General features: G+C 38.8%; 1 protein-coding gene across 1 annotated transcript; it reads right to left on the reverse strand.

The window, feature by feature from the left end:
* Positions 1-3573: 3573 nt before the first annotated feature.
* On the reverse strand, positions 3574-20358 carry slc9a8 (solute carrier family 9 member 8). The gene is made up of 16 exons (XM_010751720.3): positions 19998-20358; positions 19257-19438; positions 17507-17587; positions 15571-15629; positions 11408-11491; positions 10971-11072; positions 10707-10741; positions 10096-10239; positions 7761-7902; positions 7569-7674; positions 7365-7481; positions 6949-7031; positions 6720-6831; positions 6259-6479; positions 5428-5574; positions 3574-4792 (listed from the first exon to the last, which is right to left on the reverse strand). Exons 1-16 carry the CDS (start codon positions 20237-20239, stop codon positions 4679-4681), a joined length of 1971 nt encoding a protein of 656 aa, XP_010750022.2. The 5' UTR covers positions 20240-20358; the 3' UTR covers positions 3574-4678.
* Positions 20359-20933: the final 575 nt, after the last annotated feature.

Consider the following 20933-nt stretch of genomic DNA (forward strand, 5'->3'; position numbering starts at 1 on the left):
ATTTCCGACAGCTTCGGGTCACTGCCAGCAACACAGGTTCAAACAACAAGATGTTGGACTGAAATCCCTCTGCTGTGCTCAAGAGGCTGTTGACAGTATCAAAACTAAACTGAAAAAAAAATGTATAACTGACCTAAGGACAGAGGGTGTCACTCCCTGTACAGATTGTAAAGCCCTCAGAGGCTAAATGTGTTTTGTGAATTTGGGCTATACAAATAAAATTTGATTTGATTTGATTTGACTGATGACTCACTGTCATGTGACTACTGATATGATATCAATGTCACAATGCTTACGTTACAATATTATCTGTCAACTCACAGGTTTTGTTTTATGGGAGAAGTACAAGAAAAAGTTGACATATAAAAACAGATATAACACGTTAATCAGTCAGCTTTAGAGGTGCTGGTAGCAAATTTTGTTACTTGTCTTCAGAGCTAGGCTAGCAGTTTCCCCCTGCTTCTAGTCTGCTTGTGATAGCTTTATGGCTTCGAAAAATAAAAGTGGCATCAATTCACTTAATTCACGGAGAATTATTCCATTAAACAAATACTGAGTTCCCCTTGTGGCTGGGTTAGGGTTGGGTGACCCTTGTTACATTCAGAGTGAAGGTAATTATTAATTCCATCCAACTGAATTTTCTGCTAAGGGTCTGTTTTTCTTTAGCTGACATTCAATTAAGAGTTACTGCTGAAACTCTGACTTAATGAGACAGAGGATTAATTAGAACATTAATGTGAGTGATTCAAGGAAAAGGCACCTGAAAACTGATTGGGAGGAAGAAGGGAAGGAGGCAAGCAACTGAGTGAAAAAAGCGAGAAACACTGCTTTGATTGAATGTTTGCAGGTCCTCCTGTCACACTGTGTGACACTGTGTGACACTGCGTGTGCTTTCGTATTTACAGTTCTCTGCTGAACACCTGGAGTGGACAGAGCTGCACATGTTGTTGTTGTTTTTTCTACACACTGCCAACAAGACTGTTGAAGGGCAGTACTACAACACAAAATTCATGTAGTACAACAATGATTAATTTAACAGATAAGTTACTTATCTTTGATTGAAGGCATGTTAATCAGTGAAATCCCTTGCTGTAGCCCACGGGCATCTAAAATCCATCACACATTCACACTGGCATGCACAAGTACATGTGCATAATCAGAAGCTCTCAGCGTGCCAGTGTGAGATTAATTTATCACCTGTTCAAACCAGGATGGTAATTGCATTTATTTATGCAACCAGTATATTTTAATTTGTTGTTTGGCAGATGATCTTGCTGGATTCACTCACTCTGTGCTTCTTAATCTTCTATCTAATCTCTAAAAGAATATTGCAAGTTGTAAAACAAGCTTCAGTGATGATACCCAGCAGATTTAGAGGATTTGGCTCAGGTGACTGACAGTACATGGATCAGTTTGGATAGATTTGTTATTAATATTGTAAAAACATGATAACATACTGCTGAGAGCTCTTGGCACTAAAGTATCTGTATTTAAACAGAGAACGCAGGACTCGCCCAGTCACAGGCACACATGTACTGAAGAGCTGCCTCTAGGTTCCTCTCTGTCACTTGATATGATTACTTACTCAAGAATATCTGCCAACTCACATTTTCAGAGATGAGACACAGTATTATGCTCCATTTGTTTTATGGAAAAAGTACATGCCCCATCTTCATTGAATTACAGTGAAAACATATATAAAGTTATATATATATATATATAATATTATGCATTAGAAACTCCAGAAGAAAAGAAAGAAGATGACCTATAAATGCTCCATCGCTGTATCAGTTCCCCATGATTTTGTTAGTTTTGCAAATATCATCATTCCTGTGTATACTGTTACATGCATGTTTTAGTGGAATGATATAATGCACAGGGGAGGAGTTTTGGGGTATAACTGGGGAGGTAAATAATGAAGCACCATCATCCATTGTTATGTGGGATTATTAATTTTTCATAGACCCATAGTGTGGTTTTAGACCCCCCCTACTGGTTGTACATTCTTAGTACAAAAACTGCTTAACCAGACAAATGATATTTAACAATATATTACTGGTCTCATATGCATTCAGCTGTGCACTGCTTTTAAATTGATGTCCATTCACTGCAGGCTGGTTATTGGTCTTGTTGCAGATTACAGTGTTTCTAAATAGCAACCACACTAATTTAATTTTCCTGTTTTCTGATGTTCAGATTAAAATTGTGTTTTTAAGTCTTCCATAGTGGCAAAGCATGCGTCATGGTCTACTCAGATTACATGGACATGCTCTGCCCTGAGATAAAATGTGGAGCGACTGCCAACATTAATTACACTACCGACTTGAACATTGGGATATCATTTCTTCCTCCTCAGTGTGCATAATGAGATCTCATGAGATGTTTCAAGCATTTGTCAATCCGGTGTTCCTCAGGCTTGGACACAAGAGCTTTGCTGGTATAGGTTACAGGATATTGTTCTCAGCATGAACATGCATTAACCTTTTCATGTATTCCTGAGGATTGCTCTGGCACCCTGCTTTTACCTGACACATAATAATCTCCTAATTATATAGACTAATTAACACATGCTGCTTATGAAATGTGTAGAGGGAACTCCATTGGTAATGACAGTAGCATTAAAATCCACACTGAAATATTGAAGTGTTGTTCTGAAGCCATATATAGATACAGGAAGGAAGTGTTGCATGAAGGAATTTTCTATTCTCGTGTACCGTTTCCCTGGTATGTATCTTTGTCTTATTGTATGTGTGTTAGGAAATCTTACAACAGTTGTTAAAAAAATAATAATAATAGGTGAGATGAAAAAATGCCTGCTTTTTTTATGGTATTTCACCATTTCTCTCTATACTTAAGTACTTTTATGTGCTATCCTGAGTTATTGTTTGGCAGACTTTAATATGTGTTAAGTCAGGTTAAATAAAATATACATTTATAAAGATTAGGTTAATTAGATTAATATACATGTTTATCTGATTTTCAGTTTGAATTTATTATACAGTATTCTACTACTCTTTTCAATTAGCCATAGTTTATCTAATGGTTTAAAGGTCCAGTGTAGGATTCAGTGGTATCTAGGGGTGTAGTTACTGAGAACAACCCCTTATCTCACCCTTTCCTTGCTAGGAGGAGAAACTACAGTGGTTGCAAACGCTTAAAAAAGGCAAAATATATAATTTAGAGTCAGTGTTTAGTTTGTTCTGGGTACTGTGGAAAAGATGGTTCAACAAGGTGGGCTCCTAAGAAAAGGAACCACAGTGCATGTAGATATAAAATTCAAAGTCAATTCCAAGATACAATACGATTCTTATATTCAGGTGATCATACACCAATTATATAATTATGATTATTATATTCAATTCCTGACATATTCTGTAAATAAAGCTCTGTAAATGTTATACACCAGACCTATAATGTTACTTTGAGTTCCTTTGACTCCTTGAGTCTTTTTATGTTTAAATTGCATTTTGAACACTGTAGGGCATCAATCATAAATACATACAATACACATTTGTGGAAATTAGCAAACTCTTTAAAAAGGTGCAGCTCAAAAGTAGCACTCGATACAACATATAGGATGTCAATATTTTTTTTATTATACATTTTTTCTATAATTTTGCAGTGCTCATAGAGCTTGTATAAAAGCCTTTATCCCACAAACAGCACAGAGAGATCTGACAAATAAATAGAAACAAAATACATAAACATCCACAAGACATTATCCCGGGTTGCCCACACATTCATTGGTGCCCTTCATTCAAAATCTATGGTTAAAAATCACAAAAGCAACATCTGAAGTTCTGCTTTATACACAATGTTATGGCAAGAGAATTAAAACAAGTTAATTTAGGACAGCAAACTAGAACCATAAATAAATTTAATTTTTAATGTTCAGTTTTACCCCATACATCTTACTAGTTTAACTCCCTCCTGCATTTCTCTTTGTTGCCACCAGTGCAGTAGTATCTCATTCATCACTTGTGGTAATTTATCTTCATTACGTTCATTATGTGTGAATGTTAAATGTTGACTCAGGCAGGAAGCCAAAGCAGCTACCTGTGCCTTATTACAAATTCCACTTTGAATATTGAGCATTTAGCGACATTATGTAATTTTCTTTCCCAGACTCAAAGTAAAACTCCATGCAAAGCTTAAAGAAGACAGTGCCACATAGCAGTAAACAATACAAACGTGAAAAGGAAAACGTGAAAAGGTGCATCAGTGTTGCTTTACATATAAGATTTCCCTCTCAGCTTTCCTTTCCCCTGTTTTTCCCTTCAGGGCCAACGTTTTTGTAAAAGAAACCTCCACCTGGGGAATCTTTATTTAGCATGTAACAATATGGCATTCATATGAGGAATATCATTTTCACAGATCATCTTCTTGCTTCATCCAGTGTTACAATTTTCAAATCCAGTTTTACTGGGACTACAAGTTGATTTGACACATTCCAGCCCACATTGTGTATAAAAATGCACTGTGGGCACTGACTGAAACTCTTCTGTCACATAAAGTTGGAGGCAGGTGAACAAACGAGAAAAGCATGTGACCGACACTGAAAAGACTGCTTGTCTTCGCACACACCCAACACACACACACACACTCACACACACTCCTTCAGCCAGGACACACAATGTCCATTCATTGTTTTCCTAAGAATTGAAAGTGTTTGTTTAGTTTACAGAAGTTCTGCTTCATCTTCGTCATCCTCAGATCCTGAGGGACCCTGGCGGACTTCTTCGTACCACTTGTTGGTCAGCGTCTTCATCTGGATCCGGCCATGTAACAGGTCCTGTAAGTTGCACATAACACAAATTGCCACATCAGCACACTTCAGGTTTTGTGTTACTGCGAGTGTTTCAGTTAAGTGGTGTGTGGGCTACAGCTCAAATGTAAATTACATGCATTTCCCACTACAACCTCACAGCAGGGGATAGCTGCACCACACGGTGCTGCTGTGATCCTGCCTGTGGAACCTTTTAATTAAAAGCTTCACACTGATTAGTAGAACGCTTTTATTGTGAAGAAGTTGTATGAAAAGCAATGTGTCTTCTTGCACTATTTAGATCAGACCTACTATCGCAGAGAAAAATAGCACAAACAGAAAATCAGTCACACTGAGCAAAAAAGGACTGCAGGCAATGGGATCTTACTGTGATTTGTTTATCACAAAGATAAAACAACTTAAGCATGCTGTGCGGTGCAAATCAGCTCAAATGTTTGCCGATCACAGCATGGGCTCAGGCTGACAATTACAGCCTCCATCAAATTTGTATTTACTGGGTTGTTGCTGTACTGTGAAGCATTTCTGTTCATTTCTGTTGGATGTCAAACCAGATTGACTCGAAAACAATGAAATGTTTAAAGGATCATTAGCAATATCATGTTCCCCAACCCCCCAGGTAGCACAGAGGATTTCTCTCTCACCTCTTGTGTGAGTCTGCGAGTGAAGAAGGGGTTAAGGTATTTAGCATCAAGCCACATAAAGCCCTTCAGATCTTGTCTCTGGTAGATATGAGCCTCGTACTCCTCCTCTGTTAGTTCTGATAGGTGCTCAGACTCAATGGTATTACCCTGTAGAGAAAATAAGAGGAAAGAGATGGGGAGTCAGATAAACAGAACAAACTTAAAGCAGAGGAGAGAAATGAAGAAGAGGTGAAGGAGGTGGAGGAGCAACTCGTGGAATAGAGATCACACATAGAAGGTCCAGAGATTAGGGAGAAGAAGCAGAAGGAGTAAAGAGAGTGAATTACATCAAAGAAGATATGAGAGCTGGATAGATCTGGGTGCTGGTACCCCGGGGTATAACACTAACATTAAAAGACATCAAACATGGAAATACTGTACACACAAATCACAAAAGCAACCCACCAGTGAAATGTACTTCAAAAGAATGACCCATTATCTGGAGTTCAAGCTAAAAGAGTCAACTGAAATATTAAACATAATCGAACTTGTATTCCAGTGCATTTCAGATACTGTTTTAATGCTACCTGTTCAGGTTTATTTGCGCTCGTTTGAGTTGCAGTTTCAAAGTGTGCATCTCTGTGATGAGACTGGTTTACTCCCCATTGATTCAGTGTCCTTCACACAAACCACAATCAACCCTTTGATGTTTTTCCCTCTGAAGAGAACAGTAAGGATCTGATGGCAGGATGAGAGGATGGCACAGCTGCTATCAATGCAGAGAACAAACTGTCTGTGTGTGTGTGTGTGTGTGTGTGTACAGATCGAACTGAAAAGTGTGTCAACCATTACCATTTTCTCTGTCTTGCTGAGATTGATGTCTTTCTTGTTCTTACGTCGCGACTGGCTTTCCTCAATGTCCATAATTCGTATAAGTGGCATGGTACCGCCCCCTAGGAGGAGGATGGTGAAGAGTACGATGATGATGGTGGTGGTGCCAATTAGCTGCCGCTTCTCAATGGGCTCGAGACCCAGATGAAGGCTCAAAGCGTAGGGGATAGCGCCTCGCAAACCTACCAGACAGAGATGAAATAGGACAGTGAAATGAAACATGAGAACATGACTTGTAAACATCTTCAGAAAGAAATACTTACTGCTATATGTACCTTTTTATAATCAACTTATTTCAGATATAGTCACTACTTTCATTTGTACCATACAATATGTTATCATGATCATGGCTTTAGACACAAAGAGCAGTCAGCTGCCATTCTTCTAACACGTTAGTCAAAAGGTTCACTGTATCCTCTCACCACTAAACCACATGATGAACATCATTTTGGGGGTGATCTTGTGGTCTCTGAAGAAGTTCAGCAGGAAAGACAGAGGGAAGATGTTTATCGCTCGGCCGAGAAGAACCAGGACCTACAGAGAAAACAACAGCTGTCACACTTACAATCATGGGAGTGAACAGAGACATCCAGGAGATGGCTGAACTGAACATCAAATTTTGCACATTTAAAAAAAAGCAACAGCACTTACTATGCACCAGATGACGAAGGATATTTCAAAGTTGTGAGGGAAGCTGAAGATAGAGAGTCCAAGGAAGGCAAACACACACGTCTCTGGAGAGAAAAATTGGAAAACAGTGTTGAGAACGTATTGTGAAATAAAAAAGGGATCATACTGTCATTTGTCTGTCATGAAGATAAACGACTTAAGCATGCTGTGCGGTGCAGTTCAGCTCAAATGTTTGCCGATCACAGCATGGGCTTAGTGTGACAATTACAGCCTCCATCAAATCTGTATTTACTGTGTTGTTGCTGTAGTGTGAAGCATTTCTGTTGGATGTCAAACCAGATTGACTGGAAAACTATGAAATGTTTAAAGGATCATTAGCAGTTAGGAAAAAAACAAAACAAAAAACAACGAGTAGAAGGGCGAGAAGATTTACTGACCACACATGAAGGCCACAGTGCGCAGTGTCTGCTGCATGAGGATCTGGGTGACAGGAGACAAATTGTGATGGGTGTAGTGAGACATCACAATTCCCGCAAACAGGATGGACATTATTCCTGTAGGTGCAGAGGAAGTATTGCATTAAAACAGTGTATAAAAATCATACATAAAACGTAAAGCAGCCTGTGTATAAGTGCACCCACCAGACAGTTTGATGCCTTCAGCCAGGCCATAGGGGAGGTACGCGAAGATAATCATCATACCAAACTCCAGTGAAGGAGTCTTCCTCAGATCAAAGTGTTTTAGAAACTAGTCAGTGAGTTAAGGAATTTAAATATGACACAAGATAAACACACAATTACATTTATTTCACACACAATGGTTGGTCTGGATACAATGGCCGAGATGAGACCAGTGAGGGTTCCCAGGGCAGCAGAACCAAAAAACATTTGAAGGAAATAACTCAGAGCTTGCAAAAAGGTCTCCCAGCCTGTTACCATGGAGTTGTCTGAGCGAGAAAAGAACCCCTCCGCTGTGCTGGAAAGAAAAAGAAAAACGACAGTAGTAAATCACAATGTGTTGTAAGACTTCTGACACTAGAGGGCAGACAAACTCCACCACTGAATCCTACAAGTTTGTGTGTGTGTGTGTGTGTGTGTGTGTGTGTGTGTGTGTGTGTGTGTGGATTAGTATACAGAGTTTGTAATCCTGCCATCAAAATCCTGTTTGCTAAACAGAGGGTCAGCTGTATTGTATCACCCCAATGACAGGACTACAATATAATGTGTCACTGTGCCACACACAGAATATATTTGGATACTATTACAGCCACAGTAATTTGTTTTTTTGAATGTCAAATGTCTATTTTTATTAGCTCATTAGGAGTGCCATGACTTCCAAATACATCTAGAACCATAACTAAAACAACTATAAACTATGATGACATACTATAATGACACATCAGTGCTCAAGCATTTACTCTGCAACGTCTGTGAAATGTTTCTCAGTAAATAAAGCTGTCAGTAGTAATTTATCAGCATTTCCACAGTTAATTAATTCTTTGGACTTAAACTTATTTGGATAAAAAAGGATTTAATATTTGTTTGATTCCCCAAAAAATATTTTGGATAATTTACAATTATTGATGTAACAGGAACACAAACAATCAATGTTATTGTGTGGTTTTAACCCATTTGACAATTATCCAGAAAAACAAGACGACGACACAGCATAATTAATAATCTGATTCTCATGCTTATTAATAGACTCCAACACAGGTATAAGCTGTGTGCTTGTTATAAACAACTGGGCCAAAGCTTTGTAAGAAATCCAGCCTGTGAGGTGCTAACAACAAGCAAACTGCCAGGGCTGTTCGGCCTATCTATTATTCATGCATTCATTTACTCTACAGGGGCATGCAGACACTTGAGATCACTTTGCACATTTAGCTGGTTGTGAGAAGGAGAGATAAGGCGGCAATAAAGTGAGTACAGAGACAGCAGATAGGATAACAGTGATGTGTACAAACAACGGAATTCTGCCAACTCCCCGTTTCTGTCAGACTTGTCTGTCGAGATTTTTTTGTTGGTGTGTGAAGCCACCACCCGCCCTCTTGATACTGATGGTGCTTGATGAACAGTTCTGAGAGGGTGATACTGTAAACTGTGCCCTATGTCTCATAGCAAAACATATGGGTGACAAGGGACTTTTTTTTTTGGTCCTCATTACTGGTAAGCTGGATTTCTGGTATGATACCAGGTAGGTTACCAAATTTTTTTTTACAGATTTTACTAAAAATATACCCACATCCTCTGCATTTGAAACAATGTCTGAGGCGATGAAATAAGTCACTGGTTCTATTCTCCTCACTTCCTGTCACAGTGTAATCTGCGAAAGGCCGGTGGGAGTTCAAAGGTTGGAATGTGTCTGTCCACACCCCAACTGACATGACACAATGCTGGGCAAACCTCTAAGGGGAATATATATCCTCACAGAAGCAGGTGATAAAATAAGGATAAAAATATAAAAAGACTCAAAACTATGCTCATATGCTTTCATTGTTTGTTTGTTTTATTTATTTATTTTGATTTCAAGTAATTCTGAGAAACTGTTGGAAGATTCAATTGTACAGAAAGGTAAACTGCTGGAGTGTAAACTCAATAATTTGTTTTTGTTCCCACAGCATGACTAGTGTCAGTTATAATTATCACAGATCACAATTCCACAGATGTTGCAAGTTTTTAGGGAGTGTGCAATTGGCATGCTGACTGTAGGTAACACAGTTACATCATCTTTTAAACATTTCTCGGTCCCACCTTTTTTGGAATGTGTTGTTTGTTTGACATTTAGAAAGTGTGTATTCGTAAAAAAAACAATAAAGTTCATTAGTGTAAACATTAAATATACAGTATTCTCTTGTTTCATATTCAACTGAAATTAGGTCTAAAAGGATTTGCAAATTACAACATCCCAAATGTTTTGGAATCGAGGGTGTGAATACTTTCGTTGTCTCATCCTTGGAATAGAGCTAACAAAGGAAATAAAGTGTATTAGTGCCTCACAAATTCCTCTTAGCCTTCTGCCTATAAATAAAAGTCAGAGTGTACATGTCCCTATGACTTTGAGAGTGTGTTTCTGTGTTGACAGTACATAAACATCATCTCATGGCGAATGTAAACATGCCGATGTGTTCGCTAGAGAATAAATGAGCTGTGAGGGAGAGACTCTTACTTTGTAAGGACAATGGAGACTGCATCGTTGAGGATGCTCTCACCGAACACCAGCATGTTGAGGACCGGGTCCACGTTGAGGGCGTTAAAGATTGCGATGGTAGCTACAGGGTCCACAGCTGAGATCAGTGAGCCAAAGGCAAAGCTACAGGAGGGAAAAATGAAAAAGATTAACAGTAATCATAAGACATGAGCGTACATGTATTCACTTAGGCAACACAATCAGTTATTTTAATAAATCCCATGATTTTTGGAATGCATAACTCCAAGGCATAACTTAATAGGAATTTCTGATTGAATTACCGTACAGCGAGGAATGGTTAATGGGGCAGTAATGAGTGGACAGATACAGTATGTGTTGGATCAAAATTCCGGGAAAGAAAAAAGATTTAACAGCCGTGTTGAATTGAAGGAATGGATGACGAGATGTACCAATTGCATTTTTAGGTAGAGAAGAAGATGGCCTTTGAAACATGCATTTGGGATTTTCCCCACCAAAATTAAATCTATTCTTTCTTTGCTCATGTCCTGAGTTCCAGTTATCCCTGTCTGTTACTCTGGTACTAGAACACAATAGATTAATGCTATTTTGAGTGAATTGCAAACACTCACCTATCAGTCATAGTCATCTTATAGATCACATCAGCCTAAAAAAAGAAAAAAAAAACATATCAAGAATTAATGTTGAGAATTAATTGTTAAGAACTGCAATAATGAGATCTGATTGTGTTAATGTTTGTAAAGCAAGAAAGGTTGTGAACAAGGCAACGGTAATAATGGGTATTTGTAACTACACACACACTCTGTTAACAGATCTACACTCTAAACAGGTGCCACGACCCCAGAATTGTTAACAGATACTACTACAATCCTTACCTGCCCGAGGAAATAGATACCTCCTCCCACTATGAAGGCAGAGATAGCTGTGCCGATCACAGCAAAGAGCGTAATCGAGCCAATGTTCTGGAAGAAGTTACCCTGAACGTACATGGACACAGAGCTTAGGTATGACATTTGAAGTTACATAGTATTACATAACATGTAGCCAGCATTAAAAAGACAAGTAGGGCACTGTAAATCTAAATTTAAATTAAAACCTGTGCTAAAATATTTGCAGGGAAATTAGACTTTTGCACAGAAATTAAATATGTACAGGGGGAATTAAACATTTGTAGCAAAGTTAAACATTTGCACAGCAATTAAATATGTGCAGAGAAAAGTTTGTATGTTTGCATATGCTGGTTTATTTTCAGTACATCACATTCATAATGTGCCTTATTTTTCAACTGCTTCATGAACACACTCTCCCGTACCTTATGTAAAGAGTATCCAGATTCAAAGATGATGGGTGGCAGCAGCAAAAGGAAGAACATGTTGGGTCTGAACATTTCCTCCTCCTTTTAGAGAAGGACAAAGACAACATTACTTACACTCCACAGAAAAAAAGGAGCAGTGATCAGGTAACAAAAAACTGATTCTAGTCTTGTCTGGGAGTTGCACACTGATAAAGGAAAGGATAAAGGACAACTAGCTGGGAGCTGGTGGTACCATAAACATTCAGAAATTCTTTCATATGAAATCAATTACGAAGCACAGTGAACAGGAAATATTTCTGATTGATCACATGTTTTCCCAGGTCATGAACCGGGTTGATACAGATTCTGTCATGCTTTGTCATCTTGAATGAGCCTCCAATTGTCTCTTATCCAAACACAATAATCCTAATTACATACAAGGACATTTTGTGTATGTGTCACTGAATGATACTTAGTTATTCATCAGAACTGAATGTTGGTTGAGTCAGCTGACTTAATACTTCAGAGGGGAGGGAAAACAGTGATGTGTGAGGTCATGCCTGAGCTGTGCAACCTTTATTTAACCCTTTATCTGACTAAACAAATTTAAATGTTGACTTTACATGACAAACACACTCTCACATGCTGATCAGGTGCTCAACAGGGGGGGGGGCCTGACTGCCTGCCAGCCAATTCCAATTCATGCTTTTTCTTTCCACACATGCTGTAAAAGGATTCCTACATGTGCTGTTTCATCTCTGAGTGAGCCACACATTCTCACACATACACACTCACACACACTCAGTATCCCAGTGACCTTAGCTCTCTGATTATTTCAGCAATATAATGAAATCATTGTTGCTTCTCAGCTAAATGGGCCAGCCTCCCAGATCAGGCGTAGGCATCATGTGCCCATGCATTACGCTCTGGCTGCCAATGTGTCTGTGCATGATGCACCATGTGTTCTTGTATAAGCCAGTCTGTGTGTGCATAATCTATGTTAGGTGTGTGTTCTGTGCAAAATCTATGTTAGCAATGTAAAAATCACTATTCGGTATGCATTAGTAAAGGCTGATAGGGAAAATCTATTTCTGGACCGTGGTTGACGTTGGAGTTGTGTCTGTCAGAAAGATGGAAGAGCCCATATTTACTCCATACAGTCAACAATCTCTCTCATTGTATTATGACAGCTGGTAGAGCCTGACTTTACCTCAACAACCCCACAAACAGATGGACATGAAGGCAATTACTTATACGTTTGATGTCTGTTTCATAAAAAAAAGTATCTATTTATTTCTGCAGAGATGTGAGTTCCTGTGAGATGAACAACGAGTAACTGCAGAGAGGTGAGCCATAAAAGAACATGATTTGCTGTCTTCTGACGAGCACAGTTTTAATTTACAATTACCTATGATTTGTTGTAGAAATACAGTGTGACAGGTGAACTGGTGAAACTGAGTTTTATAATCTCATGAATTCATTATCTATTTTGTTCCCCCATCTAACTAATTATTCAGAGTTAAGACCCAAAAGGAGCATGAGGGAACTGACGAATGAGATGAGACCAGACCAGAGCACATTAAGACTGGACACTGGTTGTCAAAATGGTAACTCTGGCTCTCATGATAAATTTATCTGCACCAACCTACCCTATTCACTCAAAAAAATAGGCCAGGCACAGAGTGAAAGGCTATGCTCCTGCTTACTTGGTCTTATTATGCATTCAAATTTCAGGAAAAGTAGGCCAACAAAGAATGCTTCCAGGTTACGCTTTTCCTTGACATTTATCTCCGGCAGAGCTTCTCACTTCACGGCAAGCGAAAGGTCAGGAATGAATATTTACACATGAGATACAATCTGACACGTACAGCTGTAATTCTGCATGCATACAGGAATTTCCACTGTGGTGACTGAACAAGCACACCCAGACTTTGCATACACATACTGTATCTACACAGATCTAAATAAACAGATGTTAGCAGGCTAGTAGAGACTCATTTTAGCAGGACGCTATAATTGAGTTTTACAATTATTATCAATAATCTAACACTTACTTTTTTAATTAACCCATTATATTTTCACAAAGTCCAATGTCTTCAAATTGACTGTTGTGTCGGACAGTCCAAACCCCAAATGGTATTTAATTTACAATGATAAAAAACTAAGAAAAGCAGCAAATGTTTGGCATTTTTTAGATTAGATTTAGATTTTAGGCCAGAATGCACTAGACTGGCTTCATCCTGAGAATAAGATTTCAGAAACACTGATATTGGTTGACACCAGAGAAACATGTTGTAAGAGAAGAAAAGATGAAATGGATAAAAACCAGGGAGCAGATGATGGGCATACTCTGGGGAAATGCCAAAACAGAACTTGAACTAAATTAGAAAAGATGAATGGCAAAGATGAAGGGGGCACAGTTAAAAGAGGCTCGAGAGATAGCAGAAAAACATGAGCGGGAACGATGTAGAGACCTTCGTTTGGAGTACAGGCTCCCTGGAGGCTCGGCTTTGACACACAGTGACATCACCACATGGGAAAAAGGCCCCTGAAACCACAATTAAAATTGCTCTCCCTGTGTCACTCTCTATCCACTGCATGGGAGAGCTATATTAAAAAGTATATGCTGCCCTTTGGGGCTTAAAACACACTACTGCAGCCACTGAGGAAAGACGATAAGCCTATATAATACAGTACAGGCTAGAATGTTAATTCAGAGAGGAAACCAAATTATTATCTGGAGTATATTCAAATATATTGTATATGTATAGCTCTCTGTGTTTTACCTACAAGATAAACTGCCGCTAGCGTGTTACTTCATACCATTTTCAATCTGTGTCAGAGCACAGGGGAGAGATGGGCAGATGGGAGAAAAGGAAAGTGGTGAACAGTACCAGAAAGGCACATAAAAGAAAAGCTATTCATACGCTGGCTTGTAGAAGGCTTGGTAGCAAACAGCAAATTAAAGCTGACTGCTGGTGAAAAGGCGGAGAGTAAAGCCAGTGATGACAGGATGCTGCTGCCTGAGAGGGGTTCAAACCCCCCCTGGTGATTTGAGGGGCTGTCCCCGAGGCCTGATAGATTAGCCAAGTGGAATCATGCCTTACAGGTAGCTGCAAGCATGATAGGATGTATCCAGTTTAAACCTGCTTGCATGAGTCTAATAAACCACTTAGCATATTCCTGCAAAGAAGCAGCTGCATATCACAGTGTAACTTTATTGCACTCTAATAGAGTAATAATCAGACATGGAAACACTGTGTATATATATGTGGACAGGTGAGCAGATCAACTTGCTGGAAACTAAACACAAAAAAAGAGATTCAGTCTAGAGATTCACAGGAAAGGGGTAAAAGGGGTAAAGGGGCTCCGGGGGCTCTGGTTACTAGTGTCGATGACTCAGCAACACCCTGGGGGCCCCAGGCTAAAAAACAATGGGCCCCAGTGTGCAAGAAACATTGACACAACCTGTCCTCTTTCCACCCCCTCCCTCACCACTCTCTGTATCTCTCTCACTCTACCTCTCTTGTTCATTCGTTCTCTCACTCACTGGCAGAGAACAAGGAATGTTAATTAAAGGCTGTGAGAACCGGGAGAAAAAACGAGGGCTCATAGGGACACAAAGGGGAGAGATAGCAGGCAAAGAATGGTTTGTGTCACTATAGATAGGTAGCGGAGTGGAGATCAAGAGATGAGATTTTTTGACAAAAACAGCAGCCAGGAAATGAATGACTGAGCAAAATGGAATGAAAAAAAAAAATGAATGAGAAACAGCACAAAGACGACAGATGTTTCTTGGGTTGGGGTGGGTGGGGGGTTCCCGTATAATTTGCTGTGCGTCATACAAGAACTAGGAAAAGTGGTTATATAAACTTAGTGCAATATGTTTTCAATAAACCAATGCGTCAGCAATGCCTACAGTTGTCCCTGCCCTGTAAAAACAACAGTTAATGTAAACAATGCAGTGGGTGTAGCTCCTTTGTTTGTAACTTTATCGTACAATTCAAAGGATTACACTGAATGACTTACAAAATCTACATGGAGCAAACCTGTGCAAAACTTTCGTGCATTGCATATGTGTTTATGTGTTTTGTTTGTGTGTTGTGAACAAGACTTAGGGTCAGTTCAGTGTGGACACAGAGAGTTGTGCAGCAGTGTGTGAATAAGTAATCCAACCACACCTTCCAGTTGGCAAGTTCCTGGAACTCGATGATCTTAATGAAGCCTCCCATCAGAATACCTGGAAAGAGCAAGGACACAAGAAAAAGGATACCACTGTATTTAATTGCTTCTTCTACTTACTCTGAAAAATAGATGGCATGCAAACCTGAGACAAAGTGCTATTTTAAGAAAATCAAATGGATGCATGACAAAAAGCCACTATAGTTTGGGGATAGCTTAAATACAAAGAGTGTAAAAGGGCTATTGTCTTAGTTTTGTCTTTGAAAAAATTCCCTTGGGCCCTCAGCTCTCGTTACACAGCCCAATAGAACGTTAATTAAAAGGCAGAGAAAAACACAAAGACATGTAAAGGGCATAGAAACAACATAGAGAGATAAGATGGAAAAAGAAATTAAGTATGAGCATCAAAGCATTGTATAAAACCAAGATATAGCAGGAAAAGGAAAGGGCTCGCAAAGAGGAAGACACATAATCAGGAGATGGGAGAGAGGAAGTGATGAGGAAGGAAAAGTGGTCCTTCCTGATTTGTTAGCAGAGTGTTATCTCTCCTCAGCAGAGTCCCCTGCTCCAAACATGGAGACGAGCTCTGGCTCATGTGCAGTGTGCACGTAAGAGGAAAAGGCCTTCAGGGTCAGGACAGATGTGTGTCACGAGTGACATACATGCAAAGAGGAAGATCTGGAATTAGCTATCTACCAATCTTTAAAAAAAACTGAATGATCCCCCCCCGCCCCCTTCCGTTAAGCCAGCCAAGTCAAGCCAACATCTAAACAACGTCACATTTTAGTTAAAAGCGAGATGCAAATGCAAAACACCAAACTGCATAGCAAGATAATCTGTATGATCAGCTGTTATCTGGAAAGATTAACATTATCTCATGCATTACTTAATGCAATAACAATATACCCATTCATACAACAGGTATTTCAGTGATTATGATTTATGAGTCACTCTTAGTTAATCATGATGGAAGTGAACAGAATATATGTGCACTGATGTAACTGGTCAGCTTAAGCCCTGTCCGTTTAACTGCAGTTGTTTATTGCAAGACACACATCATTAATAAGTCTGAAATGAATTTAAGCAGTAATTAGCACATTGTGCTTGTGTTGCATGAGATACTTTTAATTTGTGCAGTTTCCTGTTCATGTACTTTGATGAAACACATTCTTACCAGATTCATAAAAATCGGCATTTCAAGTGTTAAAAATCTCAACACACCATTTACTATTTTGACAAATACTAGATAAAAATCTAGTAAAACAACCATCTGGGACTAATTTATAATAACATTATAAAAAAGGAGTGTCAATGCCATTCAGTCAGATTGGGCGGTCCTCCTTTTCCGGTCCAGCTTTGAGTGGGAGACATATCTGTGAAATCATACTAGCTTTCAAATGTTCAAGCTTAAAACAGTCTGAGGAGTTTACACTATTGCGTAAGAGAGAGAGAGAGAGAGAGAGAGAGAGAGAGAGAGAGAGAGGAAGAATGGGGAAAACCAGTGTTTGTGTGTGAAATAAGAGACAGAGGAGTGAGTGTGTGTGTGTGTGTGTCTGTTTGTGTGGAAGAGAGAAAAAAATGCAAGGCAAGCAGATTGAAATAGTTTGTAAGTAAACACTGATAAGGTGGAGAAGAAGGTAAACTTAAAATAGTACCATAAGAAATAACCGAATTGCCAATAATGTAAGGAATCTACTATGGCAAAATGTTTAAGAGAGAAAAAAACAAGGAAAAGGTGTAAAAGATGTAAATCATAAAAATTTGCATCAACTTTTTATAGAGGCTTTAAAAAAGCAAGAGTGGAGTACTCTGGAAAACTCAACATTAGTTTCCTGGAGTGAAACCGTCCACACCTTAAAAAAAAAAGAACAGGATTTCCTCGAGAGCCTTCAAACAAGTAAACACAGAACAACGCGTTACATAAGAATAACTCACCGAGAGACACAACAGCCACGCTCTCTGGAAGAAAATGCAGCTTGAACTTGATAAGCAGGTGCACCAATATGATGCAGATACCTGAGGTGAGTGAGGAGAGCAAAGACAACTGAATGAATATTCAGGACAAATACATCCATGTCCCAATCATAATGTCACACCAGCTCAGATCAGAACAGAAATAACCCCTGCATCAAAATGTCTTGAATCTTTTTTTCAGGCCTAGACTTTTCTACACATTATCTGCAGTGGACTGCACAGAGTTGTCTATGAAAAACATATCATGAAACTCTAACTTTGATCTCATTGAAAGCCTACAATAGCAAACCAAATAGATACATCATATAAGTCTAACTATGCAAATACAAATACACTTGCTTGACATACATATATGCAGGGTTTATGCAGGAATCCTGAGGTTACATTTAATACCATTTAATAAGTTTTTAATACCTTCTAAATATATTTTAAAACCTCAATGCAACATAAGAGTTCAGTACCACTCCACACGTAACCATTCTCTAATCAAGACATCAAGTATACTTGACCAACAGTGTTTTACAGGAGGATGCTTGTGAACAGTTGTTCTATTCACACTTTTCTTTTTTGTCTTTTCAATGTAATTTTCAGTCTATGAAATCAAACTTTTTTTGTGCAAAGCTTGTTTCAAAGTTTTACTCCAACAACGTACAGTGCTTTTCAGTATTCAGCGATAATGTACCGTCACACTAACCACAAAATTCTTGAGAACCATTACAGCAGCCATTATTAGTTTCAGGGCATTCCCGTAGCCATGGTAACTCACAGTGCATTCATTTTGACAGTACCATAGGCCAGACCAGTGTGCTAAATTAGTGCGTACACATATTAGCGTAATATTGATGAGAAACCACAAGGCCACAATGAAGTAAACAGCTATTCATACATCCAGAAGAAATGCAGTGCAGCAAATGAGATAATCATAAGACAGAGTGTATGCAACACTGAAGCCAGCAGAGTGGTTCATTAAAGCTGGACTGTTTTGTCAGATGGGAGATGTTGAATTCATAATTAAACCACACACACACACACACACACACACACACACACACACACACACGCTTAAGGGAAACGCTACATATTGTTAATATGGAAGTGTTATCTAGGACTCGTTTCTAGCTTCCAATTTGATGTGGCTGCTCATAAATTGCCTATATCATATCAGTAAAACCACTGATGACATGGTATTAACTTTAGAAGACAAATAACTACGGTTCTGCATGCTGTGCATTTGAACCCCAACAAGTTTGTTCCACTGAAACACTACGCTCAAGACAAAATAACATTTTTATGCGTTAAACTGAATAAGTCTAATTAGGAACCTCGTGCATGATTCATGTCATTTACTTGGTCTGAACACTTCAGTGATATGCATGTGATTTTACTTTAGTGAACTGAAGTGCATAATGGGCACTTTGTGTCTAACCACATCCTTTCCTTTATCCACTTCCTTCACCCTAAGTCACCAGCCACACATCTGATTTAATGAAACACTAAAGTGGCTGTACATTTGCACTCCATTATTGGCTATGTGAGGTCTAAGTTATGAACCACAAGGATAATATTTCCTGTTGTGGATTCATTTCTTTCTTCCTCCCCTAAATGCTAAGAACGTCACTAGACTGGACGTGCATGCCATGTTTTATTTTATTTTTTTCTGACAGTACCATAGTTAGGTATGAATCAATGCAGCAACATAAATAATACTAACCAATAACCAGCAGGCTGAAGAATATGGTCAACCCACTGGACTGCTCTTCTTCTTGGGCCTTGACACCTGTCTGCACAGGTAGAATGGGCTTGGGGGTTGGTGGTGCTGGGGTCGTTGGCTTGACAGTAGGTGTTGTAGAGGGGAGGGTTTCATTGCTGGAGTTATCAGTGTCATTAGACTTGCTGCAAAGGTACAGTCAGAAGAAAAAAACAAAACATGTTAGTGTGAAGCTTACAACTTTTCATATTAATATAGACATAAATAGATATACAACACCTGACGTATGTATTAAAAGGAAGAGACCGTAAACTATAAATATATGTGTGTGTGTGTGTGTGTGTGTGTGTGTGTGTGTATATACACATACACATATATATATATGCGCACACACACACACACACACACACACACACACACACCATTCTATTATTATATTATATATATGATTAATTTTGTACCATTTCATGCTATTTTCTTGTTGTCTTCTATTAGGTAATACTACTGAGAGCCATTGACAACATTTTTTTTGTAATTGTGAATACTAGTATGAATTCAGAAATCCTAAATTAAGTTGTTAAATCCTTACAAATGTCTAGCTCTGCTTATTTTATTGAAATATAAAATCTACAATACTGTTAGGTTAACGTGACGTGTCTTTCACTGTTAAATCACAGTGCTAACTTAGTTAGCTACATTAGGCTAAATTACTCCAAAGAACCAGCACTGAGATCAACAGCAAACCTGACAGACGGCACGTCATTATTTCTTCCTTCTTGGTCTGAAACGGCTCCGTCATCTTTTCCAGGTTTTGTCAATGTTTTGGGGTTTTCAGCTGGAGTGTCATCCTGAGGCTTCACACTGCCTCCGTCATCTCTCACACGCAGGTCCAGCGACTTTTCTCTCTCAGCTCGCTCCGGCACGCACGGGTTTACAAATAACAGCACAAAGGTCAGCAGCACAACAGCGCGGCCAACACCTTTCATTCTTAAACTAGTCAGTTTAAACCTAAAAGCAACGTTTTGTGATCAAAACAGACTGGAAGGTCCATGTCGACAGCTCCATGGTCATCAGTTGACATAACGACTACATTTCCTGGTAAACGCCTTGTAGGGAATTGTAGTCTTTACGTTACCTCGACGACGTGACAGAATGGCATAGAAATAAACCGGCGTAGTTTGACGCAACTATTGCAAAATATATATTTATACACATATTATGTCACAGTGGGTAAAATTCCATTTTCATTGGCATAAATAAAGTGTAGATGGTTTACAGTATTTCATATATACTCGGTTTCCCATGAGCCACTGTAGTGTAGTGTCAGCCGGCTGCCTGCTGCTTTGTGGATATTGTAGTTTTTATTGTAGCCTGCGCTTGCTGCAAATTGTCTGCAGATGTAGGAAACATTTAAACAGCCTTGCAGATCACATCCAGAATCATATCGTATTCTGTGGCTAGATTATAGCATTCACCTCTTGCCCTCACATTGCTTCATAAATATCATGCATAATACAAATATCAGAATCAGATTTATTGGCCGAGGATGTGTACACTGGTAGAAATTTCACTCCAGTTTTTATTTAAAAATGTAATAGAAAGAAATATACATTCAGCTAAAACAAGCAAAATTAGTTTTTTTACTGTACTCAATTTAATGAATTACTTATTTATAGATTC

This window comes from Larimichthys crocea, chromosome XV (genome assembly GCF_000972845.2).
Source record: "Larimichthys crocea isolate SSNF chromosome XV, L_crocea_2.0, whole genome shotgun sequence".
Classification (NCBI taxonomy): Eukaryota; Metazoa; Chordata; class Actinopteri; family Sciaenidae; genus Larimichthys; species Larimichthys crocea.

Coding starts and splice junctions, on each gene's coding strand:
- slc9a8 (XM_010751720.3), bottom strand. CDS start 20,239: ATGAAAGGTGTTGGCCGCGCTGTTGTGCTGCTGACCTTTGTGCTGTTA. Junction 10,742..10,970: donor GTATCTATTTCCTCGGGCAG/GTAAGGATTGTA, acceptor TTCTTTTTTTAG/GCTGATGTGATCTATAAGAT. Junction 10,240..10,706: donor AAGATGACTATGACTGATAG/GTGAGTGTTTGC, acceptor TCCCTCCTGTAG/CTTTGCCTTTGGCTCACTGA.